Source organism: Suncus etruscus, chromosome 12 (assembly GCF_024139225.1).
Source record: "Suncus etruscus isolate mSunEtr1 chromosome 12, mSunEtr1.pri.cur, whole genome shotgun sequence".
In the NCBI taxonomy this organism is placed as follows: Eukaryota; Metazoa; Chordata; class Mammalia; order Eulipotyphla; family Soricidae; genus Suncus; species Suncus etruscus.
Window position 1 is genome coordinate 97,787,136 of NC_064859.1, and position 27,665 is coordinate 97,814,800.

Sequence of the window (27,665 nt, forward strand, 5' to 3'; positions counted from 1 at the left end):
GGACAAAAGGAGAAAGCTGTGGAATGGTATAAGAAAGGCATTGAAGAACTGGAAAAAGGAATAGCCGTCACAGTTACGGGAAAAGGTAATTGTGTCTTTATATCATTCATATGATTGTCCTCGTTCGGAGGGTTGATAACTTTTTTTTGTTTTGTTTTGTTTTGTTTTTGGGTCATACCTGGCAGTGCTCAGGGGTTCCTCCTGGCTCTACACTTAGAAATTGCCCCTGGCAGGCACGGGGGACCATATGGGATGCCGGGATTCGAACCACCGTCCTTCTGCATGGAAGGCAAATGCCTTACCTCCATGCTATCTCGCCGGCCCCAGGTTGATAACTTTTTATATATGTCACTTGTACTCACACTTGGTAACCTGCAATAAGCAATCACTAGTATAGTAGTTTCCTTTCTAGACTCCTTATTGGTTGATGTTTTGTCCTATTATATCCCTAATTTTCAAATCAGGACCTGTCTTCGTTGCCAAGGCAGGGATGAGTTGTTCATCTGCACTCGTGCACAATGCTTGACTGTTAAATGTGAGGTGCAGGTGTCAGTGGTACAGCGGGTAGGGCACTTGGCTTGTATTTGGTCAACAGAGGTTCTATCTACAGCAGCTTCTACCATCTCTCGAGCCTTACCAGGTGTGATCCCTGAGGACAAAATCAGGAGTCAGCCCACATTACTCATTACTGCAGGGTGTGGCCCATTAATCTATATAGCATATTTTATTTATTTTTTGGGGGGGCACACCTGGCCGCACTCAGTGATTACTCCTGGCTCTGCACTGAGAAGTTACTCCTGCCAGGCTCGGGGGAACCATATGGGATGCCAGAGAATGAACCGAGGTCAGCTGTGTGCAAGGCAAAACACCCTACCTGCTGTGCTATTGCTCCAGCCCCAGTATATACATTTTTGTTTTGTTTTGGGCCACACCCATGGATGCTCAGGGGTTACTCCTGGCTATGTGCTCAGAAATTGTTTCTGGCTTGGGGGACCACATGGGACTTCGAAGATCGAACCATGGTCCATCCTAGGCTAGCACAGGCAAGGTAGAGGCCTTACCACTCCGCGCCATTGCTCCGGCCCCTACATTTTAAATATATGTATTTCACTTAGCTCAAAGTAAAAAATGGAGTCTAACACTATATCTTTAAGTATCAGTGGTCCTCAAACTTTTTAAATAGGGGTCCAGTTCACTGTCCCTTAGACCGTTGGAGGGCTGGACCATTAGTAAAAACAAAAACTGGGGCCAAAGAGATAGCATGGAGGTAAGGCATTTGCCTTTCATGCAGAAGGTCATCGGTTTGAATCCCGGCATCTCATATGGTTCCCTGTGCCTGCCAGGGGTGATTTCTGAGCATAGAGCCAGGAGTAACCCCTGAGCGCTGCTGGGTGTGACCCAAAAACAAAACAAACAAACAAACAAAAAGCAAAAATAAAAACTATGAACAAATTTCTATGCACACTGCATATATCTTACTTTGAAGTGAAGAAACAAAACGAGGACAAATACAATATGTGGCTCGCCAGCCATAGTTTGAGGACCACTGGTAGATAATGCTACTACACACTTTTGGGGCCTACACCCAGTGGTGCTCAGTTGTTTTTTGTTTTTTTGGTCACACTGGCAGTGCTCAGGGGTTACTCCTGGCTCCATGCTCAGAAATCGCTCCTGACAGGCTCAGGGGACCATATGGGATGCTAGGATTTGAACCACCGTCCTTCTGCATGTGAGGCAAACACCTTACCTCCATGCTATCTCTCTGGCCCTCTGCTTGTTGTTTTGTTTTTGGGTTACACCTGGCTGTGCAAATGGCAACTCTTCCCTAAAATAAATATTTAGGGATTGGAGAGATAGCACATTGGGTAGGGTGCCTGCCTTGCACACAGCCAACCCAGGTTCAATTCCTGGCATCCCATATAGTCCCCTGAGCATTGCCAGGGGTGGCCCCCAAATAAATAAAAAATTTAAATACATAATGCCTTTATACTACGAAAAAACAACTGTACTTTGACACAATCTTTACTTAGCACTTAGAATTTGAACCCTATTGGAGATATATATATATCTATATATATATATATATTTTTTTTTTTTTTTTTGGTTGGTTGGTTTTACGGGGGTGTTGGGGTAGGCTTTGGGGCATACCCAGGTGTTCTCAGGTGTTGTTCTGGCTTTGCACTTGGAATTAATGAAGGGCATATGAGATATAAGGAATGGAACCCAGAGCAATAGGCCTTGCACACAGCCAACTCAGGCTTGATTCTTCAGCATTCCCGAGCACTGCTAGGAGTAATTCCTTTTTGGTTTTTGGTTTTTGGGTCCCACTCGGTGATGCTTAGGGTTTACTCCTTTCTCTGTGCTCAGAAGTCGTTCCTGGCAGGCTCGGAGGACCATATGGGATGTTGGGATTCGAACCGGGATCCATCCTGTGTTGGCTGCTTGCAAAGCAAACGCTTACCTCTGTGCTATCGCTCTGGCCCCCCAGGGGTAATTAGTAAGTGCAGAGTCCACAGTCCTGTAAAGCCTTGTTGGGTATGGCCCCCAAAAACCAAACTAAACTTTTGCATGCATAGGTGTGACAGTCTTAGGTTTTTACTGAAGTCTGGTAGCATTAGTATGACACTGGATACAGTGTCCAGTTCCAAAGGTTTTTTGATTTTTGGGTTTTTGGGGGAGCCATATCCAGAATGTAAACAGTGCTCAAGGCTTACTCTTCGGCTCATGGATCATTCCTACCTGGTGCTTGGGAGTCATAGATGCTGCCAAGAAGTGAATTCTAATAGTGGAAAAACTATGTCTCAGAGTTTATGAAATACATACGAAGTCAGTGATTCTCTACATTAGGTCTGAAACTATTGTAAGAAATCTTAAGATTTTTGAAAATAATGATTTTTTTTCTTGGTTTTTGGGTCACACCCGGCCAGCGCTCAGGGGTTCCTCCTGGCTCTACGCTCCGAAATCGCTCCTGGCAGGCTCAGGGGGACCATATGGGATGGCGGGATTCGAACCACCATCCTTCTGCATGAAAGGCAAATGCCTTACCTCTATGCTATCTCTCCAGCCTCGAAAATAATATTTTTTATAGATTGATTTCTCTATAATAAAAGTTGCCGTGGTGTTTTTATCTTGAAGCAGAGTCAGTAGGGAAATAAAGATATCTTAACTCTTTGTTTCTGTGTTTCCTTTCCCCCAGGTGAACAGTGTGAAAGAGCTAGACGCCTTCAAGCTAAAATGATGACAAATCTGGTGATGGCCAAGGACCGTTTACAACTTCTAGGTATCAGTTCAGGACACGTGTAATGTGTTTGAAACGAGCATTCAGTGAAACAAAATGGGGATGAAAGGCTATCAGAGATCTTGAAATTGTGTCATGTCCTCCCTTTTGACTCCATCTGCCCATGCTCAGGGCTTAGTCTAGGTTCTGTGCTTGAGCTTTGCTCCTGGCCCTTATCTGGGCTCAGAGGATCATATATGGTGCTGGGGATCAAACCCTTCTGCATGGAAAGCACATGCTCTGTTGCTGACCCACATTCCTGGCCCTCATTACTTATCTGTTTTATTATTTGTGGTTTTGTGACCACATCCGGTCAGCTTGTAAGGCAAGTGCTATCTCCCAGCATATTATCTCTCCAGCCATGTTTTTTTTTTTTTTAATTAATTTTTTGGTGTCATGCCTGGCTGTGCTCAGGGGTTACTCCTGGCTGTGTTCAGAAGTCATTCCTGGTAGACTCAGAGGACCACATGGGATGCCGGGATCAAACGTGGGTCAGCCTCGTGCAAGGCAGACGCCCTATCCTCTGTGCTATCACTCCGGCCCTATTTATTTATTTTTAATTTAAATCTGGAACACATCTGGTAGTACTCTAGGATTACTCCTGCCTTTGCACTAAGGGATCCTTCCTGCAGGGCTCAGTGTAATAATGTGTTGATGAGAACCAAGCCCAATTTACCATTTGCAATGCAAGTGTGAAAAAGGCTGTATCCTGTCTCCAGCCTTTGTTTTGGTTTCTAGAACATTCCTAACTACCCTCCCCAGGCTTGAGGATACCATGTTGTGTCAGGGATGAAACCTGAGGTTCCCCTATGCTCAAATATATATAAAATATGCATGCTAATCATTTTTTCGGGAGAAGGGGACACTCAGTGATGCTTGACTGCACTCAGTCATCATTCCTGGTGGTGCTCGGAGAATCATATGGGATGAACTTGCTTTGACTGCAATCAAAGTAAGCACCCCACCTGCTATACTACTTCTCCGGTTCCACATGCTAGTCTATTGAGTTTCCGGTCCTGCCTGCACGCATATAAAATCACACATATATAATTACCTACCTAAAAACAAGCTTGAGGGGACTAAAGCAATAGTAACAGCGGGAAGGGTGATTGCCTTTTGGTGGTTGACCAGGGTTAGGTCCTTGGCACCCCATATTGTTTCCTGAACACACCAGGAATGATCCCTGAGCACAGCCAGGGGTAAATGAGTATTTCAGGGTATATCTCAAAAAAAACAACAGTAACAACAAAAACCCCAAGTTTGATGGGTGTTCGTCCTTCACTTTTATTTATAGCAGCATTCTTCCTCAACTGATGACCATATGCTGCTTGTTAGCCTCCAGGGTCTTCCAAAAGAGCCACAATGGAAAATTGAGTAACTGAGGGGCCATGGCACAAGGGTTGGGCACCAGCTGAATGGACAAGGGATCCCAGGAAACAAACAGGGTTGGAAGAAAGCCATGGTTAGGGCAAAAAAAAAAAAAGGAGAAATATTTATTTAAACTACTATTAAAACTCAGGGATGGAGAGATACTACAGTGAGTCAGGTGTAAGCCCTGAGCACCACTGGGTGTGGCTCACAAAAACAAAAATTTTAAATAATTAATTTCTCTTTATTCTTAGTAGATAATGACTATTGATAGGAACTTTTTTTTTCAAATGATCTAGTCAATTTTATTAAGATATTTTCTATTTTTCTATTAAGAAATTTCTTTTTTTTTTAATTTTTATTGTGACCAAAGTGCATTACAAATCTTTCACTGCATCATTTATAGTACATAGTGACAATAAACGAGGGGCATTCCCACCACCAGTGTTGTCCTCCCTCCGCCCCTGTTCCCAGTATGCATCCCATATCTCCCTCCTCTACCCCCCAGCATGCTAGTGCAACTGGTCTTCAATTTACAGCTTGTTGTAGATTGAGCATCTATTCCACCGTCATTGGAGATAAAAAGGATAAGAAAAAGGGGAGAAAAAAATTTGGTGACAACTACCAAAAAAAGAAAGAAGAGAGAAAAAAAAAGAAAAGAAAAATGGAAGAAAAAAGAAAAAAAATGGACCCGGCAAATAAAAATAAAAATAAATCTCTAAATAATAACCACAAGAGTGAAAAAGAATGAGAAAAAAATAAAGTCAAAAACTAACAAATCAAAACAAAACAAGAAAAAGTATGGGTGCTGGAGTGGTAGGGTTTGGCATTCCCCCCACTTTTTTTTTTTTTTTTTTTTTTTTTTGCATAGGCACAGTAAGCATTGGGAAAGAAAGGGAATTCCCATGGCCTAAGAGATTCAGGGTTTCTCCATCCTTGAAGCATACCATCATGGGATCAACTCCTGGCTCCATATATACTCATTTCCCCATCCCAAAGGCTTTTTTGTGATGCCAGGAAAGTTTCCTTAGTTGTGTGTGAGAAAATCAAGCCACTGTAGCTAGCGATCTTGGTATTTGCGCAGGTTATAGGTCAAGGTCTAGGATAGAGTCTTTGGTTCTAGAGGTTCCTATCCATCGTTGTTGTTGTGTTCAGTCTTCTGTAACACTTGCTCCCTGTTTTCATTCAGTCCCCAAGCCGAAGCCTAGGATATTATGGATCCAAAGGTTCTGCTCAGTCTCTGTTGTCCAAGTTGGACCTCTGCAATAAGACATTTTGTTGTTGTTGTTTTTTATGTGTCCTGGACTACAGCCTAGGGTAGGGTTTTCCTTATTAGTCCCAAGGTAGGCTCTGTTCAGTCATGGTTGTCAAAGTCAGTTTTCTGTTGTTGGTGCTCTTATTTTTCACAGTTCAAAGGACAATAGCTCTTCTGATGTTCATTTAGTGTTAGGTGATGTGATAGGACAGTCTGGTCTTACGTCAAGTTTTCCTTTCCTCGTTGTCATATCAAAACTGGCACAAGTTGGTGCCAGAGTAGTGTTATAAATCTCCCAATGGAGCTTAGTTTCTGGTGGTGTTGCCCGGAGCTGTATCATTTTTACTCCGGGGATCTGGGGTTTCGGATTGGACTAACACTGTCCAATCTCCTGGGGACTGGTTGCATCCACATGACACATGTTCAGGATGAGAGGCACCCTTCTGCTATAAAAAGTGAGTTCTTATCCCTAGAAGATAAGATCTTGTTTCTGTGTCTATGGTTTCTCCTTTTTTTACTGTGCCCATACAAAAACGTGTGGTGTCATACTGTATTGCTGGTGCTATTCTGGGTAAGGATGACAGGCTGCACACACAGTCTCTGTCGTCTGGTTTTTTTCTGAGCTTTTATCCCAGTCAAGCAGCACCGAAAATGGTAAGGATAGAGAAAAAATGTATATATTAAAATAGAACAAATAAATAAAACTGAGTTTAAAAGAAAAGGTATTCGAATAAAACAAGTGGTGGAGGAGGCTACTTATATATTTAGGAATACACATCTTAACATGTATTGTTATACAGGTATTGAGCTTCCAATAGGCAATATAAGACTCCCAAATAAGTCTTTTAATATATTCTTGTGGGGAGTAAAAGCCAAGGTACTTTTCGATTCACAGGCCTTGGAATTGAGTTTGAGAGATGCTTTGCTGCATTACAAGACCATATAGTGTCTTTGAGCTGGGAGTTTTGCTGAGACTGATTCCTGTATCGTGCAATAGTCCACAATTTGGTGGGGGTGAGAGGGGCCATCAGACATGAGTCAGCAGGCGTGCTGGTTGTAGTTCTTTGCTGATGCATGAGAATGGGGACCCAGAGGGTATCTTTCACTGAGGAGCTGGAAGGTGGTCTGCTGGGGCAGGAGGTTGATCTTGGTGCCTACCGAGTTAGGAACTGAGGGTAAAGAGGGTTAAATTAGGGGAAGATAAAGTATCAGGATTGAAAATGAGGGGATAGAGGAGACACAGGGGAAGGGGAGAGGCAATACATGACAGGGGCTATATACAATATATAGATATATGAATTGTTTGTGATTTCAGCTTGGAGTCAGTACGGAAAGTCACGTCCATAAAGACTGACTTTAAAGATCTATTTGAGTGTTATCATCCAAATCTTTGGTATTCTGTTTCCTTTCCTAGGAGCTGTCTAGATCTAGAATGAAGAACATTTTTAGATAATGCTTAAAAAGTATATTTGCAAATGCACCCGTGCGGTTATAAAAATGAATATTAGTAAGAAAAGACACCGCTGCAGGGCGTCCAGTATAAATACGGGAGGAGTTTCCCTCCTCCCCCCTCACCACAGAGCCCAGTTGCCAAACCTGGCCCTGAAGACCAGTTTCGTATGGGGGATCTCGGTCTCCTGGACTAAGTGGTCAGCCAGAAGGCCATTGGCCAGCTGTCTGCCCAGATACCCGTAGGAGAGGAGCAGGAATCCTGGCATGTGGGATCGTCTGGGTCCAGCTGCAGCCTCCCTCTCCAGTATGAAAAAGCATGGGGGAGGAGTTTGCCTCCTCCCCATCCCCCCAGAGCTCAGATGCTAGACCTGGCCTTGAAAGCCAGTCTGGCATGGGGGGCTCTCGGTCTCCAGGACTAACTGGTCAGTCCTGGAGGCCTTTGGCCAGCTAAGGAACTTTCCTTAGAGTGTTAAGATAATTTTTTTTAATTTATATAGTTTATGAATACAAATAGCTACCTTCTCAGTATGATTTGAAAGTGTTATCATTGAGAAAAATCAGATGACCTACCTGTTAGAAAAAGCTCCCCAGGTATATTGTATCCATCAATTCTAGGACACAAAAGTTGTGCAGTGCTTTGTGCTTTGTGCAAAAAGGGTAGCTGTTATTTAACCTGTCCCCAAGATGGTACCATAAACCAAGCATGGTGCCTGCTTGTCTGGATGGAGAAATGTGGGTAGAAGAGTTTTTTTGTGCGCCACATATTTGGGTGTGTTCATTGTCTTCCCAGAGTAGGAGAAAAGGAGAACAACTGGGAGTATTTTAGCAATATGTGGAAAAAATTGAGGTTTTTGTTTTGTTTTACTTTGGGGCCACAGCTGGTAGTGATCAGTGGTTACTCCTGGCTCTGCACTCAGGAATTACTCCTGGTGGGCTCTGGGGACTATGGGATGATGGGATAAAACCTGGGTTGCATTCATGCAAGGCAAAAACGTTCTGCCTGCTATATTATTGATTGGCCCTAAGTTCTTTTTTTTTGGGGGGGGGGCACACCTGGCAGTACTCCAGGGTTACTCCTGGCTATCTGCTCAGAAATAGCTCCTGGCAGGCACGAGGGACCATATGGGACACCGGGATTCGAACCAACCACCTTAGGTTCTGCTTGCAAGACAAAAACCCGCTGTGCTATCTCTCCGGCCCGGCCCTAAGTTCTTTTATTTTTGACTTTTGGGCCACACCCGGTGATGCTCAGGGGTTACTCCTGGCTCTGTGCTCAGAAATTGCTCCTGGCTTGGGGGACCATATGGGATGCCGGGAATCAAACCCAGGTCCATCCACGGGTCAGCCGCTTGCGAGGCAAACGTCCTACCTCTATGCTATTGCTCCAGCCCCATCAGATCTTATTTTGAGGGAGGTACCGAGTAGTGTTTTTATGGATATTGTTTTATAATTTGAGACCTTCAGGAAACCAGTGTAAGCAAATACATGCTACTGAGTAAATGACTGAGTTGTATGTTTGTCTGCTAGCAGCATGCAGATTGACTGAGTCATAGAATAGGGAAAAGAACGTAGCAGTGACAACAGAAGCAAGAAGGCTCCAGCTTTTCTGGGCCTTTCTAGAGTTCAGGACTCTGCTCTCATTCATTGTTCGTTCAGGTGGGAATAATCTTGCAGCAATCCTTTCAGATCTTCAATTCCTAGGACCCCCTCTGCTCCCCTGAATCCTGCCAGATGTGACCAACCACCCCTCCAATCTTCCCCAAAACACAATTGAACACCTCGAGGCTGTGCTTTTGTCTTAAATGACATTCAGGTGTTTTATATGAAAAGCAAATGGCCATGACAGTTCATTCTCCAGCTACTTATTTCCCTCCCCAGAGCCGGCCCTTTGTGTCCAGCTGCTGAATTCCTTTATGGATAGACATAATCTCTCTATAGAAGTGGGCACATTGGGGCCCGAAGAGATAGCACAGCGGTGCTTGCCTTGCAAGCAGCCGATCCAGGACCTAAGGTGGTTGGTTTGAATCCCGGTGTCCCATATGGTCCCCCGTGCCTGCCAGGAGCTATTTCTGAGCAGACAGCCAGGAGTAACCCCTGAGCACCGCCAGGTGTGACCCAAAAAAAACAAAAAAAAAAAAAAAAAAAGAAGTGGGCACATTGGGGGCCAGAGAGATAGCATGGAGGTAAGGCGTTTGCCTTGCATCCAGAAGATCGGTGGTTCGAATTCCATCATCTCATATGGTCCCCTGAACCTGCCAGGAGCGATTTCTGAGCATAGAGCCAGGAGTAACCTCTGAGCGCTGCCAGGTGTGACCCAAAAAAACAAAAAAAAAAAACAAAAAAAGAAAAGTGGGCACGTGTATTTTAAAATAGGTTGGAATTATACACCATGTTCCAAAGTGTACTTTATCCATGTTGCAATAATGCCACTTAGTTTGTTTGACATGTTATTGTGACCGAAATGACATTTCGAACACCAGTTTTCTTCTGTTCCTTTTTTTTTTTTTTTTTTTTTGGGTTTTTGGGCCACACCCGGCGTTGCCCAGGGGTTACTCCTGGCTGTCTGCTCAGAAATAGCTCCTGGCAGGCATGGGGGACCATATGGGACACCGGGATTCAAACCAACCACCTTTGGTCCTGGATCGGCTGCTTGCAAGGCAAATGCCGCTGTGCTATCTCTCCGGGCCCTCTTCTCTTGCTTTTTAAGTGTTTTTCTCCTTTCCTGAAATATCTTTTCTTCTTTTTTTTGTTTTTTTAATATTATTTTTATACACAATTATTCAAACTCTGCAGCCGGAGAGATAGCAGAGCAGTAAAGCGTTTTTGCCTTTCAAGCAGAAGGACTGTGGTTCGAATCCTGGCATTCCCCAAAAAGCAGAACTAAAACCCAAAAACCAATTATTCAAACCCTCAATCATCTCAATTACATCTCTATTTTTGGGCCACACCCACCAGCACTCAGCGCTTACTCCTGGTGTAGGCTAGGGGAACCACCTGGGGTGAAAGGGATCAAGCCCGGGTTGGCCACTTGCACGGCAAACAAACACCCTCCCCACTGTGCTTTCAAACCAACCCACAAATCTATTTCTTTTTTTTTTTTTTTTTTTCGTTTTTTGGGCCACACTCGGTGGTGCTCAGGGGTTACTCCTGGCTGTCTGCTCAGAATTAGCTCCTGGCAGGCACGGGGGACCATGTGGGACACCGGGATTCGAACCAATCACCTTTGGTCCTGGGTCGGCTGCTTGCAAGGCAAACACCACTGTGCTATCTCTCCGGGCCCACAAATCTATTTAACCAACTTCCAATACTCAATAAATTCTATTTGAATTTCATGATCTCCACAGTGTTTGTTGCACACGTCTATGCCTACTCTCTGTTTGTTTGGCTAAGAAAGAGGTATTGACTTGTGCAGCAATTTCTTTCCCACAGAGGAATGCCGCAACAGCCACTTTTAGAGCAATTGCAGACCATGTCTTTTCTTCTTATATTTTCCAATATCGGCTGATAGTCTTTTTTTTTTAATTAATTGCTTTATTGAAGCACTGTGGTTAAAAAATTGTTCATTGTTGGGTTTCAGTCATACATTGTACACCATCCTTCACTGTTAGCTAGAGTCTTATGTATAAAGCCATTTCTTTTTTTTTTTTTTTTTTTTTTTTTTGGTTTTTGGGCCACACCCAGTGTTGCTCAGGGGTTACTCCTGGCTGTCTGCTCAGAAATAGCTCCTGGCAGGCACGGGGGACCATATGGGACACCGGGATTTGAACCAACCACCTTTGGTCCTGGATCGGCTGCTTGCAAGGCAAATGCCGCTCTGCTATCTCTCCGGGCCCTAAAGCCATTTCTAAACGTTGGTGATGCTCTAAACGTTGTCCTGGCATCCTGTATAATCTCCGACCACCACCAGTAGTGAATAATCTTGAACTCAGAGACTGGAGTAATTCCTGAGCACAACTGGCTTTCCCAAAAATTAAAAAAAAAATTGTGTTACAGGTTACCAACTACTTTTGATTTGGGGCCACACCTTACTTGGGGTCTCCTCCCAACCTCTGCTAAAGAGCTATTCTCAGAGGGGCTCAGGGAACCATATGTAGCACAGAGAACCAGATGTGAGTAGGATATGTTGCTGGACCCAGTGTTCTCTGTTTCAAAAAAGGTCTCTTAGCTGCTCCCTTGTGCAATGTTTTGGACATGCTATAAATAATCAGTAATCACTTGCCTAGTGATGATACTGCTGTGGAACTGTCTTGGGTTACCAAACCTAAAAAAAGTATATTTGAACACAGTGCTCACTTGCTAGTTTCTATTATTACTGTTTTTCTGAGTTTTTACTAATTCTGTTTTGAAAAGAACATTGTGTAAATGCCAAAAAGTTTGCATCCTATAACAACTTCTAATACCTTAACTTACTTTTTATTTCTTTACATGCATATTTTATTTGCTCATTATGGTTTTTTGTTTGTTTTTGTTCTTTCTTACCCCCCACCCCCACCCCTCTGTGGCATAGAGAAGCTACAGCCAGTTTTGCAATTCTCCAAGTCACAAACGGATGTCTATAATGACAATACTAACCTGACCTGCCGCAATGGACATCTTCAGTCAGGTGGGTTTAGGGTAACTGGCATGTGAAATAATGTAGTTCTGCATGTAACATAGTTGGCATGTAAAATAGAGCCCTGCTGAGCTTGGCAATATTGATAGGACTGTATTGTGGTAGAGTTGATTGAATTATGTTTCCACAGACCTAATTGAAAATGTGGTATCGTCAAGGCAGTAGAGAGAGTAAAGGGGTAAAAATGCTTGCTTTGATCTCTGTCACTGCCTGCAGCTTCCTGAGCACCACCAGGGCTGATACCTGAGCCAGAACCTGAAGGTGGGGGCTTGAGAGGTAGTACAGTGAATAGTGCACTTACCTTGCACATGGCCAAACCCAGGTTTGAATCCCAGCACACAGGTGGTCTCCTGACCACCACCAGGTGTGACCCCAAAATTAAACAAAACAAAGTCATGTTTTTTTTCCTAAATTACAAAAATTTTTTTTTTTTTTTTTTTTAAGTTTTTGGGTCACACCCGGCGGTGCTCAGGGGTTACTCCTGGCTGTCTGCTTAGAAATAGCTCCTGGGGGCTGGAGAGATAGCATGGAGGTAAGGCGTTTGCCTTTCATGCAAGAGGTCATCAGTTCGAATCCCGGTGTCCCATATGGTCCCCCGTGCCTGCCAGGAGCAATTTCTGAGCCTGGAGCCAGGAATAACTCCTGAGCACTGCTGGGTGTGACCCAAAAACCACACACACACACACACACACACACACACACACACACACACACACACACACACACACACACAAATAAATAAATAAATAAATAAATAAATAAATAAATAAATAAATAAATAAAATTAAAAAAAAAAAAAGAAATAGCTCCTGGCAGGCACGGGGAGGGGGTGGGGGAGTGGGGGGGGGGCATATGGGACACCGGGATTCGAACCAACCACCTTTGGTCCTGGATTGGCTGCTTGCAAGGCAAACACCACTGTGCTATCTCTCCGGGCCCTCTTTTATTTTTTCATATTTATCATAAAGTTTTGTCAGTTTTTCTTTATTCATTTAATTTTTGTTATGTGTTAAACTTGGCAACACTTTAGGGGTTACTTCTGACACAGAGCCAAGAGTAACCCTAGGTTTGGTCCAAAACCACAAACAAAACAAATTAAAATACTACTTTAGGAACTGGAGAGATAGCACAGCGGTGTTTGCCTTGCAAGCAGCCGACCCAGGACCTAAGGTGGTTGGTTCAAATCCTGGTGTCCCATATGGTCCCCCGTGCCTGCCAGGAGCTATTTCTGAGCAGACAGCCAGGAGTAACCCCTGAGCACCGCTGGGTGTGCCCCCCCCCCAAAAAAAAATACTACTTTAGGGGCCAGAGCAATAGCACAGCGGTAGGGCGTTTGCCTTGCATGTAGTCGACCTGAGACTGACCTCAGTTTGATCCCCAGTGTCCCATATGGCCCCCAATCCTGCCAGAAGCAATTTCTGAGTGCAGAGGGGCTCCAGGTGTGACCCAAAAACAAAAATTCAAAAAAAATCCCAAAGAACAAAGCAACTACTTCAGGGTCAGAGAGAATGCTCAATCCCTTGATTCCAAACTTTTTCTGGGGGTGAGGGGACACATTGTAGAGCAGTGTTAAGTGGACATTCCTGGCTCTGCACCCGGGTATCACTTCTGGCAGGACTTGGGGACCACATGGGGTGCAGGATCAAATCCAGGTTGGCTGTGTGCAAGGCCAGTGCCTTACCGGTAACTATTCTCTCCTGATTCCCTTGGTAACTTTTTATTCTTCTTCTAGTTCAAGTAATGTTTTATTTTTCTACAAATACACATTCTTTATTAGACTATGACATTATATATTAGGAAAGGAGAAACCTAAATAAAAATGTGATCTGCTTGAATTTTGTAAATTCTATACACCTTTATTGTTTTTAAAGCATTTAGCCAAAATTTCCTCACCATGGTGCTTTTTCTTTTTCCTTGTTAGAAAGTGGAGCTGTTCCGAAAAGAAAAGACCCCTTATCTCACACTAGTAATTCCCTGCCTCGTTCGAAAACAGTGATGAAAACGGGATCCACGGGTCTATCGGGCCATCACCGAGCGCCTAGTTACAGCGGACTGTCCATGGTGTCTGGAGGGAGGCAGGGGCCTGGGACTGCACCTGCCCTTCAGAAGGTACCAGAACATGTAGCTTTATTTTGATATTGGGGTGTGTTTGAACCATGGACCAATTCCAACCAGTCTGGCTCTGTGCTCGAGTGATTCCAGGAAGCACACATGTTCGTGGATTTGAAGCATTATTGGGCCAGTTAGTTAAGCTGTATGTAAGGCAAGTGCCTCACCCCTACTTGCCTCTGACCTGGGAATTGGGGGGCGGGGAACTCCCCCCAATTCACTCCCCCAGCATCACTCTGCACTCAGAAATCGTTCCTGGCAGGCTTAGGGGACCATACTGGATGCTGAGGATTGAGCCCAGGTTGGCCATGTGTAAGGCAAACGCCTTACTGCTGTGCTATCACTGACTCTGACCTGGAAAATCTTAACTCTAATCACTGCTTTTATAGATAGAAAATCTAAGCATATGGCTGCTTCAATTTAAGTACTTTTCTAGTTTGGGTTTCATTTTTTTTTTGTTTGTTTTGTTTTGCTTTCTTACGGTTTTGGTTTTTGGTATTTGAGTCACACCCGGCAGCACTCAGGGGTTACTCCTGGCTCTATGCAGGAGTATACATATCCTGGCTGTACTCCTGGCAGGCTCAGGGGACCATATGGAATACTGGGATTCAAACCACCGTCCTTCTGCATGCAAGGCAAATGGCCTACCTCCACGCTATCTCTCCGGTCCCCAATTTAAGTACTTTCATAGTGCCTTAACAATTGATAAGCTTCTATAAGAATGTCATTATCTTCTTTCAAACAGAGGTGAAGGGGCAGGAGAGATTGAAGGCACTGCCTTACATGTTGCTGACAGGTATTTGATACCTGGCACCCCAATGGTTCTCTTGCGCCCTATCAGGAATGTTCCCTAAGTATCGAGCCATGAGTACTGCCAGGTGTGATGAGTATATATGTATGTGTTTGTATATTATATGTACACACATACACACTGGGAAGACTGGGGATGTGGCTCAGCAGTAGAGTACCTGCCTTACGTGTGTCAAGCACTGGGTTTAATCTCGCGCTGAAAGAAATAATGTTTTTTGAGAATCATGAGACCAGAGCTATAATACCGCAGGTAGGGCATTTGCTTGAAAGGGCCGATTGGACTTGATCTTGGCACATGGCCCCTTGAGCCTGCCAGGAGTAAGCCCTGTGCACCACTGGGTATGGCTCAAAACAAATACTAAAACAAAAACAAAACATTTGGGCTGGAGCAATGGTGCAGCGTATGGGTCTTTGTCTTCACACAGCTGACTTGGGGTCAGTCTCCAGCAGCCCATATTGTCCTCCAATCACCATCAAGAGCAACCACTAAACTCTGAATCAGACCAGCACTATACCTCGAATATTGTTTGGTATGTTCCCCAAAATAAAAATAATTAAAATATGGGGCCGAAGAGATAGCACAGCGGTAAGGCGTTTGCCTTAGATGCAGAAGGGCGGTGATTCAAATCCTGGCACCCCATATGGTCCCCCGAGCCTGCCAGGAGTGATTTCTGAGCATAGAGCCAGGAGTAACCCTTGAGCACTGCCGGGTATGACTCCCCCCCCCCAAAAAAAAATTAAAATAAAATTTTTTTATTTGAATTTGTTTAAATTTTTAATATTTTGGGGTTGGAACAATAGCACAGCGGGTAGGGAATTTGCCTTGCACACAGCTAACCCGGGTTCAATCCCCAGCATCTCATATGGTCCCCCAAGCCTGCCAGAATTAGTTACTGAGTGCAGAGCCAGGAGTAAGATCTGAACATGGCTGGTGTGGCCTCCCAAAAGATTTTGTAGTATTTCACATATCTGGAGTTGCAGTTTTAACTATGAACAAGTTTTTTATGTTTTTGTTTGTTTTGGGGTCACATCCGACAGCGCTCAGGGGTTAATCCTGGCTCTATGCTCAGAAAATCACTCCTGGCAGGCTCAGGGGACCAGATGCCGGGATTCAAACCACCGTCCTTCTGCATGTGGTACAAATGCCCTACCTCCATGCTATCTCTGTAGCCCCTGACCAAAATTATTCGATGGAGTTATCAAAGAACTTTTACTTATTTTCTTTGTCTTTGGGCTGCACCCAATTGTGCTTAAATCTGACCCCTGACTCTGTTACTCTGGGATCAACTCCGGAGAGGTTGAGGACTGTGTTGATGGGATTGAACCTGGGTCTGTTGCACTGAAGACAAGTAACTTTCCCTCTGTATTATATCTCTCCCAAAGGAAAAAAAAATTTTTTTGTTTTTGTTTTTGGGCCGCACCTGGTGATGCTCAGGGATTAGTCCTGGCTCTGCACCCAGAAATCACTCCTGGTTGGGCCCCGGAGAGATAGCACAGCGGCGGTTGCCTTGCAAGCAGCCGATCCAGGACCAAAGGTGGTTGGTTCGAATCCTGGTGTCCTATATGGTCCCCCGTGCCTGCCAGGAGCTATTTCTGAGCAGACAGCCAGGAATGACCCCTGAGCACTGCCAGGTGTGGCCCAAAAACCAAAAAAAAAAAAGAAAAAAAAAAGAAAAAAAGAAATCACTCCTGGCTCGGGTGACCATATGATATGCCGAGATTGAACCCAGGTCTGTCCTGGATCAGACCATGCAAGGCAAACGACCTACCGCTGCGCCACTGCTCCGGCCCCAGAATTATTTTTTATTTGTTTGTTTGTTTTGTTTTGTTTTGTTTTAGTTTTTGGGCCAAACCCAGCGGTGCTCAGGGGTTACTCCTGGCTGTCTGCTCAGAAATAGCTCCTGGCAGGCACGGGGGACCATATGGGACACCGGGATTCGAACCAACCACCTTTGGTCCTGGATCAGCTGCTTGCAAGGCAAACGCCGCTGTGCTATCTCTCCGGGCCCATTTGTTTGTTTTCTATTTGTTGGTTTTGTTTGGGGGCATACTCAGATGCTTAAGGTCACTCCTGACTCTATGCTCAGGAATTGCCCAACAGTGCTCAGTGGATCCTTACGGATGCTGGTAATCAAACTCAGGTTGGCCTCATGCAAGGCAGGTGCCCTGCTGAACTATCACTCTCGCCTCTCTTGTATTGGGCTATAGGTGGTATTGTTTAGACATCACTCTTGACATTGCACTCAGGAATTACCTCTGGTGCTGCTGAGGGGACCATATGGATAGGCTGGGGATTGGATGCCGGGGATTGAACCCTGGTCAGCCAGGTGCAGGTCAGGATCTCTACCTGCCGTACTACCTCTCCAACCTCAAAAGAAGTTGTTAGTATTCTAGTAATAGTAACAATCTCTCCGGATGAAATTCTCCATTAACTTTATGCCAAATCTAACCCTAAATGTAGGGTTTTCCTTTTTCTTTCCTTTTTTTTTTTTTTTTGGCCATGCCTTTCTGTGTTCGGGGTTCATTCTGACTCCAAGCTCAGGGATTATTTCAAACTGGGCACTAGGGACCATATGTAACATGGGGAATCAGACCTGGGTCACTTGCATGCAAGACAAGCACCTTTCCATGGTATTTTATCTCTTTTGTACTTAAATGTAGTTTTATATTCAATTCCAGTTTTTCTAGAAGTAAATAAACAATTTTTCAAGTTTTATATCTTTCTACAAACATTTAATTCTGAATGTTAAATTTTAGTTATAGGGATTAAGTAGAGATTGTCTTTTAATATTTTAAACTGTTTTCTTTAAGAATACTGCAAAAGGAAACAGAACGAATAAACCTTCTACCCCTACGACTGCTGCTCGTAAAAAGAAAGACTTGAAGAACTTTCGGAATGTGGACAGCAATCTTGCTAACCTTATTATGAATGAAATTGTGGACAAGTAAGTTTTGTCATATAAGAGTTATATTTTACATTTTTATTTTGAATGTGTATGTAGACTATAAGTGCAATAGATTATTAATGCTTTATCTAATTTATACATTTATTTCATTCTTTTGTTTTTTGGGGGGTGGTGGGCCATACCAAGCTACACTCAGGGATCTCTACTGGAGAATTTGGAGCACCACAGGTGGTGTTTGGATGCAACCCAGGGCACCTACGTGCAATGCAACTACCTTTCTTGCTGGACTAACTTTCTAGCTTTTACTTTTCTGTTTGGTTGATTGGTTGGTTTTTGAGGGCACACCTGGTGGTCTTCAGGGGTTACTCCTGGCTCTGCACTTGTCGATAACTCCTCGTGGGAGTTGGGGACCATATGGGATGCTGGGGATAGAACATGGGTCACCTGCATACAAGGCAAGCTCCCTGCCCTCTGTATTACTGCTCTAGTCCTCACTTTTGGGGGGGAAGGTTTTCACAACCAGCTGTACTTAGGGCTTACTACTGGCTCTAGCTCTGCACTCAGAAATTACTCCTGGGGACCATATGGAATGCCCAGGATTGAACCTGGGTCGGCCGCAAACAAGACAAACACCCTCCAAGCTGTACTATCGCTGGCCCCTCACTTTTTTTGTTTGTTTGTTTGTTTGTTTTTGGGACACATCCGGTGATGCTCAGGGGTTATTCCTGGCTATGTGCTCAGAAATCACTCCTGGCTTTGGAGGACCATATGGGACGCTGGGGATTGAATCCAGGTCTGTCCTGGGTTAGCCACATGCAATCAAATGCCCTACTTCTGCGGTATTGCTCTGGCCCCCCTCATATTTATTTTTATGAAGGGTTTTCCTTTGTTATAAACGGTAGAAAATCGGGGCCGGGAAGGTGGTGCTAGAGGTAAGGTGTCTGCCTTGCAAGTACTAGCGTCCCATATGGTCCCCCAAGCCAGGGGCGGTTTCTGAGCGCATAGTCAGGAGTAATCTCTGAGCGTCAAACCAGTGTGGCCCAAAAACAAACAAAAAATAAATAAATAAAAGGTAGAAAATTGGGGCCAGAGAGATAGCATGGAGGTAAGGCATTTGTCTTGTATGCAGAAGGACAGTGATTTGAATCCTGGCATCCTGTATGGTCCCCTGAGCCTGCCAGTAGTGACTATTGAGGGTAGAGTCAGGAGTAAACCCTGAGCGCTACTGGGTGTAACTCAAAAACAAACAAAAAAAAAGGGTAGAAATGATTGCTTTGTTAATTTTACCATAGAGAACTAACCGAAAAATGACTACATTTTACAGATCTAAACTTCACATTATAACAGGTGAGGCATATTTCTCTAGTTCAAGGGTCTCAAACTCAATTTACCTGGGGGCCGCAGGAGGCAAAGTCGGGGTGAGGCAGGGCCGCATAAGGATTTCGCTTACCAAATATTCGCAATAAAAAATCGTATTAAACATTTGCATACCCCGAACGGAACTGCTTGGGGTATGCGAATGTTTAATGCGATTTTTTTCTTACTAATGTGATTTTTATTGCAACGAATATTGCGATGTTTGAAGGCCGGTCGTGGGCCACAAAATGTTGTATGGAGGGCGGCAGATGGCCTGCGGGTCTCGAGTTTGAGACCCCTGCTCTAGTGGAACTAATTGAAGTTTTGTTTCTTAGTGGAACAGCTGTTAAGTTTGACGATATAGCTGGCCAGGAGTTGGCAAAACAGGCATTGCAAGAAATTGTGATTCTTCCTTCTCTCAGGCCTGAGGTAAGGACTTCATACCACACGTACTTGTAGAGGACATTCATAAGTATTGGTCCATAAAAGTCTAAAGAAACATTTGAATTCTGCTAAAAATAATTACTTAGGCAGTAGACTCTGAGCACTGTTGGATGTGGCCCAGAAACCTTAACAAAGAAAAATAATGAAATGTGAGGAAAGAGAGAATAACATGTTCAAAAAACAACACAGGCTTCTCCAGAGGGGAAGAGGCACCTCCTGACCCAGGGTGCAAAAGGCTGTTTCACCCCAGAGTGTCATGTCAGAAAGGCCGCATCTCAGGAGGATGTGAGCCAAGGCACAAAGCCTTTGTTTTAATCCATAAGGGTTGAGTTTTTTGTTCTGTTTTGTTTTGGGGCCACACTCAGTGATGCTCTGTGCTCAGAAATCCTCTCTGGCAGGCTCAAGGGGACATAGGGGTGCCGAGGATCCAACCACTGTTGATCCTGTGCGGCTGCGTGCATGGCAAATGCCCTACCATTGTGCTATTTCTCCGGCCCCAAGTTTCTCTTATTTGGGTCTGGATACTGGGTTTGAACTCGTCAGGGCTTCTCACGAATATCCAAAACTGCACATATGAGACTTTTACTTAAGCTATATCACTAGCTCTGTTTTCTTCCATTTTTAAATCACTATTCTGCTTTATTAATTATTTTTTGTGAAAGCTCTAAACAGCTGCTATTGGGGAGGATGCATCCAAAAATCATTACCTTTTTATGGCAAATGATATTTTGTAAATATCTGGAAGAAATTCTGTTCAGAATCATAATTGTGAAATAAAATACCTATTTTTTAAGTTGTTCACAGGACTTAGAGCTCCGGCCCGGGGATTGCTACTCTTTGGTCCACCTGGAAATGGCAAAACAATGCTGGTAAGAATTTTCACTGTGAGGTATTTATTCACATTTTGATATTTAATGCAGTAATGCCAAAATCCTTTTTATTGTTTCTATTTATGACATGTTCTTTGTTGTAATTAACTTTTGGGAAGGGATGCTGGAAGATTATGACACTTAGTCAGCCAGGTAGTTGGGCCTAAGGTATGCAGTGCTGCATGGATCCTGTGTTGCTGTGGACCAGAGCAGACCTGGTGATGCTGTGGCCTCCAGGGTTAAGCTTTGAAGCTTAGGGCCCATGTGGTACCGGGGACTGAACGCACTCTAATCCTGAACCATTTTGCTGGCCTTTTAACTCGAAAATTAGTGAACAAATAAAATATGTTCAATGTTTTGTGTTAGGTTAATTTTATACTCTTAATTTCCATCACTTTCCTAAGCAGTACTATATTTCTCTTAGGCTGAGCTAATCTTATTGTCTTCTAGTCTTGATTTTCCACAAACTTAATAGCTCTAGTTAAAAAAAAAGGTCAGGGACTAGACCGATAATATAGCAGGTAAGGTACTTAACCAACCTGGATTTGATCCCTAGCATCCTATATCGTCCCCCTTAGTGCAGAGCCAGGAATAAGCCCTGAGCACTGTGACCCCAAAAGAAAACAAAAAGTAGATTTATTTTTTGCTTTGGTTTTTGTTTTGTTTTGCTTTGGTGCTAGTAATTTAACACAGGACCTTAAGCTGAAGTCTCTAGCCCTATTAGCTGCTTCCCTAGCCTAGCCCTGCATTTTTTGTTTGTTTGTTTGTTTGTTTTGGGGCCACACCCAGAAGCGCTCAGGGGTTATTTCTGGCTCTACACTTAGAAATCGATCTTCAAAGTTTTGTTACTTTGAGTTCTGTTAAATAAATTAATGGAATTTATTTATTTATTTATTTATTTACTTAGATTGCCCCCCCAACCTCCAGAATTCCCACAACCCTTACCTTCGTTCTCCATTATCTGTAACTTGGTTTTCTCCCCTTCCCGCTTTTGTTAAATCTTAATTAGGACTTGGGTGCTGCTTTCCTCTGTAATGATTCATCTAGAAGTAAGATATAAAAATATTTTTTCCTTAGCAATATATCTTCCTCTAATCAGTTACTTTTTACCTTTCTATATCTAAAAAAAGAGAATAACACCCTCTTGTTTATTTTGGGGCCATACTGGATAGTGCTCAGGGGTTACTGAATCTGCACTGACAAATCACTCCATGTAGGCTCGGGGGACCATGTGGGATGCTGGGAACCGAACCAGCAACTGGGTACGGCCCCAATACCCTCTTTTTTTTTTTTAAATGAATATTGTTCTTAGGGTGGAAAAGACTGGAACAAGGCACTATTTTTTTTCTAGAACTTTGAATTGCTGATAAAGAAACAAATTGCTATTTGAGAATAACAAGTCTTAGAAAATCTTTTCTAGGACTTCTATTGATCAAATGTTGTATGTTTAAAGTAAAATTTGAACTGCTACATGATTTGATTTTGTGATTCTTGTTTTTAGGCAAAAGCAGTAGCTGCAGAGTCTAATGCAACCTTCTTTAATATAAGTGCTGCAAGTTTGACTTCGAAATATGTGAGTTCTTTTTCCACACTTATCCATGTTTTAAATGTTAAATATGAATATCATGAACCTAGTTTTCAAAGTAGAAAAATGCATTTTCTTGACAGTGTTATTGTGAAAATGAAAACTCCTGAAATTTTAATTAAAATTTAATTAAAAATTAAAGAATAATTTTTTTTTGTTCTAGAAAAGGACTTTCCAACTTGCCCGCAATCTATAAATGAAGCCCCTAAAGCAGTGATGGCTAACCATTTTGAGCCCGAGTGTCCAAACTGCCGAACAGTGCCCGGTCCTCCCAATGGCCAGTCTGGCGCTGTTGCCAGGTAACCTGCAAAGCAAAGCAGACACCGGCACACTGGCCTCCTGCCCCTGCACCACATATCTTAATTGTGGACCTTCACACATGCCAGCTGCAAGGCCTTCGCATGCCACATAGTTTTTAGATACTAAAATCTTGTTATTAAGATTTAATTGACGTGCTGGCACTTTTGAGGAAATTCTTTGGTTTTGTGTGGCAGTTTGGGCACTCAGGCTCAAAAAGGTTAGCCATCACTGCCCTAAAGCATAGGCTGTATAGTCTACCTTCTACACATACTGTATCTTCTTCTATTTCCCTACTTTACAAGAAAACTTGTAAAGTTTCAGAATGCAGAGTGAGATTTAAAAAAACAAAAATAAGAATCTTCTTTTTTGTTTGTTTGTTTTTGGGTCACACCTGGCAGCGCTCAGGGGTTACTCCTAACTGCGCTCAGAAGTCACTCGTGGGGGCAGGAGAGATAGTATGGAGGCAGAGTGTTTGCCTGCATACAGAAGGATAGTGATTTCTGAGTGCAGAGCCAGGAATAACCCGAGTGCTGCTGGGTGTGACCGAAAAGGCACGGGGGGGGGGGGGGGGGGGGGGGGGGGGGGGCGACCATATGGGATGACTGCTATTCTCTCTCTCTGGCCCCAGAATCTTCGTTTTTGTTTTGTTTGGTTTTGGTTTTGGGTTTTGGGTCACACCCGGCAGTGCCCAAGGGTTACTCCTGGCAGGCTTGGGGGACCATATGGGATGCCGGGATTCAAACCACTGACCTTCAGCATGTAAGGCAAACGACTAACCTCCATGTTATCTCTCCAACCCTGTTTTCTAAATTTCTAAGAGGTAGTTTGATAACACATAGCCTCTTCATTAAATCAAATCTTTGTTTTCAAGGAATTTATTAAAGCTGCTGAGTTCTCAAAGTTTGTTGGAGAAAGGGACCTCACTAGTGGAAGTGCTCAGTAACTTCTAACCCTGTGCTGGGAGGCCTGCCTGGTGCTTCAAATTGACCCTGGGCCTCTTAGGTGCATAGCATGTGCTCTGGCCCTGAGTCTTATTGTGACTTTTAGAAAGCTGTAAGCTATATTTGATGTGTAAATCACTTATGTAACTTACTGTTGTAGGTGGGAGAAGGAGAGAAATTGGTGAGAGCTCTTTTTGCTGTGGCTCGAGAGCTTCAGCCTTCCATCATTTTTATAGGTAAGAAAGAATGGTGTCAGCTAAATGAAACTTCCCCTCTCCAGCAGATGAGATGAGTAGCTAGATTAAAAGTTGAAGTGTGTAGGGGCCGGAGAGATAGCATGGAGGTAAGGCGTTTGCTTTTCATGCACAAAGTCATTGGTTCGAATCTCGCCATCCCATATGGTCTCCTGAGCCTGCCAGGAGCGATTTCTGAGCATAGAGCCAGGAGGAACCTCTGAGAGCTGCTGGGTGTGACCCAAAACAAACAAACAAAAAAAAAAAGATGAAGTGTGGGGCTGGAGCAATAGCACAGTGGTAGAGCATTTGCCCTGCACATGGCCAACCCAGGACAGACCCCGGTTCGATTCCCGGTACCTCATATCATCCCCCAAGCCTGCCAAGAACGATTTCTGATCACAGAGCCAGGAGTAACCCCTAAGCACTGCCGGGTGTAGCATGCCCCTCTTCCCCCCCCAAAAAAGAAGAAATGTTTATAAGCCCAGCGTCACTGCGTAGTGCATTGTATGTTCAGGGAGACAGCTTAGTGGAACAGCGAGCCATTGCCTGTGCATGTTCTGTCCCCACCACTGCAGACTAAGAAGACTCAGGGCTAGCGGGTTACCATGACCTCCTAGCCTCAGTAATAAACTGGAGCCCATCAGCAATCGAGGAAGCTTGCCTGAGAGCTGTATTTTCTTTTCCTGCAGACGAGGTCGACAGCCTCCTGTGTGAGAGGAGGGAAGGGGAGCATGATGCCAGTCGGCGACTCAAGACAGAATTTCTCATAGAATTTGACGGCGTAAGTATTTGAAGGTGGCGGCCTTAGACGATGCCTTTACAGTAGGACCCAAATTAGACATCATTTGTGTTCTTTTGTTCTTTATTAATTTACCTAATAGTATCGAACACATCTATGGCTTCTACCTAGGTCCAGTCTGCAGGCGATGACCGAGTCCTCGTGATGGGCGCCACCAACAGGCCGCAGGAACTCGATGAGGCTGTGCTCAGGTGGGGTATGCTGTGGGGGTGAGGTGGGGTGGGGTGGTTAACCCACAGGGCATCTTGCCCATTTCTTCTATCCTTAAATATAGTACAGTGTGAGGGCACATGTCTTACATATATAGCTGGCCTGGGTTTGATCCCTGGTACCCCATATGGTCACCCGAATGCCACCAAGAGTGATCCTTGAGTCAGTGCTGAGCCAGGAGCAAATCCTGAGAATGGCCTAGTGCAGGAATCCTTAGACTTTTTTTTGTTTTTGGTCTTTGGGCCATACCCCATTGATGCTCAGGGATTACTCCTGGCTTGGGGGGACCATATGGGACACCGGGGGATCGAACCTTGGTCTGTCCTACACTGGCTTGCAAGGCAGACACCTTACCTCTAGTGCCACCTCTCCAGGCCCAAATCCTTAGACTTTTTAAATAAAGAGCCAGTTCATTGCCCCCGAGACTGTTGAGGGCGTGGCGATAGTTTTTTTTTTTTAAAAGAACAATGGTGGTTTTTGGGCTGTAGTTTGAGGGCTCCTGGCCTAGTGTGTCCCACCTGCCCAAAAAGAATAAAAAGGGGGCCGGTGAGGTGGCGCTAGAGGTAAGGTGTCTGCCTTGCAAGCGCTAGCCAAGGAAGGATCGTGGTTTGATCCCCCAGCATCCCATATGGTCCCCCCAAGCCCGGGGCGATTTCTGAGCGCTTAGCCAGGAGTAACCCCTGAGCATCAAAAGGGTGTGGCCCCAAAAACCAAAAACAAAAAGAATAAAAAGGTTTGGAAGCCAACCTTCTTTTATTGAACATTTTTGAGTTAACTTGTTTTATCTCTTTACTGGATGCAGGTTTTAGTCAAATCTAGGTGCTTTAGAAGATATGTTGATTTGTCTTTCTTGGTGTTTTATTTGTTTCATTTTTAAAAATTGAGGCACCATGAGATAGATTCACAAAGTTGTAATGGTTGCATTTCAGCCATAAAGTATCCAATACCCAGCTTTAGTGTACGCTTCCTTTTACCAGTGTTCTCAGTTTTCCTCCTGTGCAGCCCCGCCTGCCTCCATGGTGGTCATTTTTCTTCTTTCTGTTTTTTTTAAATCCTTTTAAGTATCATAGTTTGAATATTGTTACTGCAGGGATATCGTGCATATTGGTTTACCTTCTCAGTATCCAGTTCTTATCCAGAATGGTCATTTTTACCTATCTACTATAGTTGTCCCTTTTCTGTTCTGTTTTCTGCACCCCTTTGTGCAAGCTTCCTACCATACCCTAACTATTCCTCCTGACCCTAATTTCTTTTTCTTTTTTTTGGTGGTCACACCCGGCAGTGCTCAGGGGTTCCTCCTGGCTCTATGCTCAGAAATTGCTCCTGGCAGGCTCGGGGACCATATGGGATGCTGGGATTTGAACCAATGACCTTCTGCATGCAAGGCAAATGCCTTACCTCCATGCTATCTCTCCAGCCCCTGACCCTAATTTCTTGTTTTTGTATGTTACTCACATAGTTTGTTTTATGTGTCCCACAATAAGTGCCATCATTCTATGTCTCTCTCCCTCTGACTCATTTCTCTCAGCCTGAATTTCACTCAGCACTCCATGTCAATTTATGTATAAGCAAATTTCATGACTTCATTTTTTTTCCTTACGACTTGTATAATATTCCATTGTGTAGATGTACCACAGTTTCTTTATTCACTTACCTCTTTTCGGGCACTTGAGTTATTTCTAGATTCTGGCCATTGTGAGTAATGCTACAATGAACATAGTTGTGCAGAGAGCTTTTTCTGCATCGTTTTTGGGCTCCTAGGGTATATTCCCAGGAGTGGTATTATGGGGTCATCCGGGGCTCAATTTCTAGCTTTTTTTTTAAATTTGGTCTTAATAAATATTTGAAAACATGCTGAAATTAATTATTGGAAATACAAATTAAGAATGATATTTTTTATATATTTTTTAAAACACCTTGGTTACAAAGATGATTGTGGTTGGGTTTCAGTCATATAAGATGACACCCCCCATCACTAGTGCAACATTCCCATCACCAATGTCCCAAATATCCCTCCTCCTCCTCCCCACCCCCACCTTTACTCTAGACAGGTTTTCCACTTCCCTCATATATTCTCATTGTTAGGATAGTTCGCAATGTAGTTATTTCTCTAACTAAACTCATCACTCTTTGTGGTGAGGTTTATGAGGTGGGCTGTAACGTCCAGCCCTCCTCTCTTTTGTCTCTAAAAATTGTTGAGAAATGTCTTTCATTTTCCTTAAAACCCGTAGATGAGTGAGACCATTCTCCGTTTTTCTCTCTCTCTGACTTATTTCAAATTTCTAGCTTTTTGAGCAATATCCATATTGTTTTCCAAAAAGGCTGGACCAGTCCATATTCCTGCTAGCTGTTAATTAGGATCCCTTTCTCCATGCATCTGTGCCAGCACTGGTTCCTTTTGTTCCTTGTGATATGTGCCACTCTCTGTGGTGTGAGATGAAATCTCACTGTTGTTTTGATTTGCATTTCCCTAATAATACTGATGTGGAACTTTTTGTTTTGTTTTGTTTTGTTTTTCGGGCCACACCTGTTTGATGCTCAGGGGTTACTCCTGGCTAAGCGCTCAGAAATTGCCCCTGGCTTAGGGGGCCCATATGGGATGCGGGGTGGGGGGATCGAACCACGGTCCTTCCTTGGCTAGCGCTTGCAAGGCAGACACCTTACCTCTAGCGCCACCTTGCCAGCCCCGACATGGAACATTTTATTATTGTTTGTGTTTGGGTCACACTTTGTTTTTAGCTACACTCAGCATAGTCCTGGCTCTACACTCAGTATTCACTCCTTATGGTGCTCATGGGACCAGTTGGATGTGGGAGGACGAAATCTAGGTTGGCTGAGTACAAGGCAAATGCCCTACCTGCTGTACTATCTCTCCGGTCCTATCAGTGCCTCATCTATCTTGGTTATTAACCCCTTATCAGATGGTTGTTGGGTAAATAATATGTCCCATTTCATGGGCTGTCTTTTTATCCTGGTCGTTCTTCTGAGGAACAGAAGCTTTTTGTTTCTTTTTGGGCCATACCTGGAAGTGCTCAGGGCTTACTTCTGTCTCTGTGCTCAGAAATTATTCTTGCAGGTGCTGGGGGAACACATGGGATGCTGGCGATCAAATCTGGATCAAACCTGGGTTGGGGGC

At 43.9% G+C, this 27,665-nt stretch overlaps 1 protein-coding gene across 2 annotated transcripts in view; it reads left to right on the plus strand.

Moving 5' to 3' along the window:
- Window positions 1-27,665, plus strand: part of SPAST (spastin) — a 45,588-nt gene that overhangs the window by 8,968 nt on the left and 8,955 nt on the right. The window contains exons 2-12 of one of the 2 annotated variants that reach the window (XM_049784195.1): window positions 2-85; window positions 3,197-3,280; window positions 11,860-11,955; window positions 13,886-14,073; window positions 17,695-17,828; window positions 19,481-19,574; window positions 20,384-20,458; window positions 21,960-22,031; window positions 23,445-23,520; window positions 24,210-24,301; window positions 24,431-24,510. In XM_049784195.1, coding sequence (XP_049640152.1) covers window positions 2-85; window positions 3,197-3,280; window positions 11,860-11,955; window positions 13,886-14,073; window positions 17,695-17,828; window positions 19,481-19,574; window positions 20,384-20,458; window positions 21,960-22,031; window positions 23,445-23,520; window positions 24,210-24,301; window positions 24,431-24,510 — 1,075 coding nt within the window. The remainder of the gene's footprint in view (window position 1; window positions 86-3,196; window positions 3,281-11,859; window positions 11,956-13,885; window positions 14,074-17,694; window positions 17,829-19,480; window positions 19,575-20,383; window positions 20,459-21,959; window positions 22,032-23,444; window positions 23,521-24,209; window positions 24,302-24,430; window positions 24,511-27,665) is intronic. The other variant, XM_049784196.1, reaches the window with a different exon arrangement.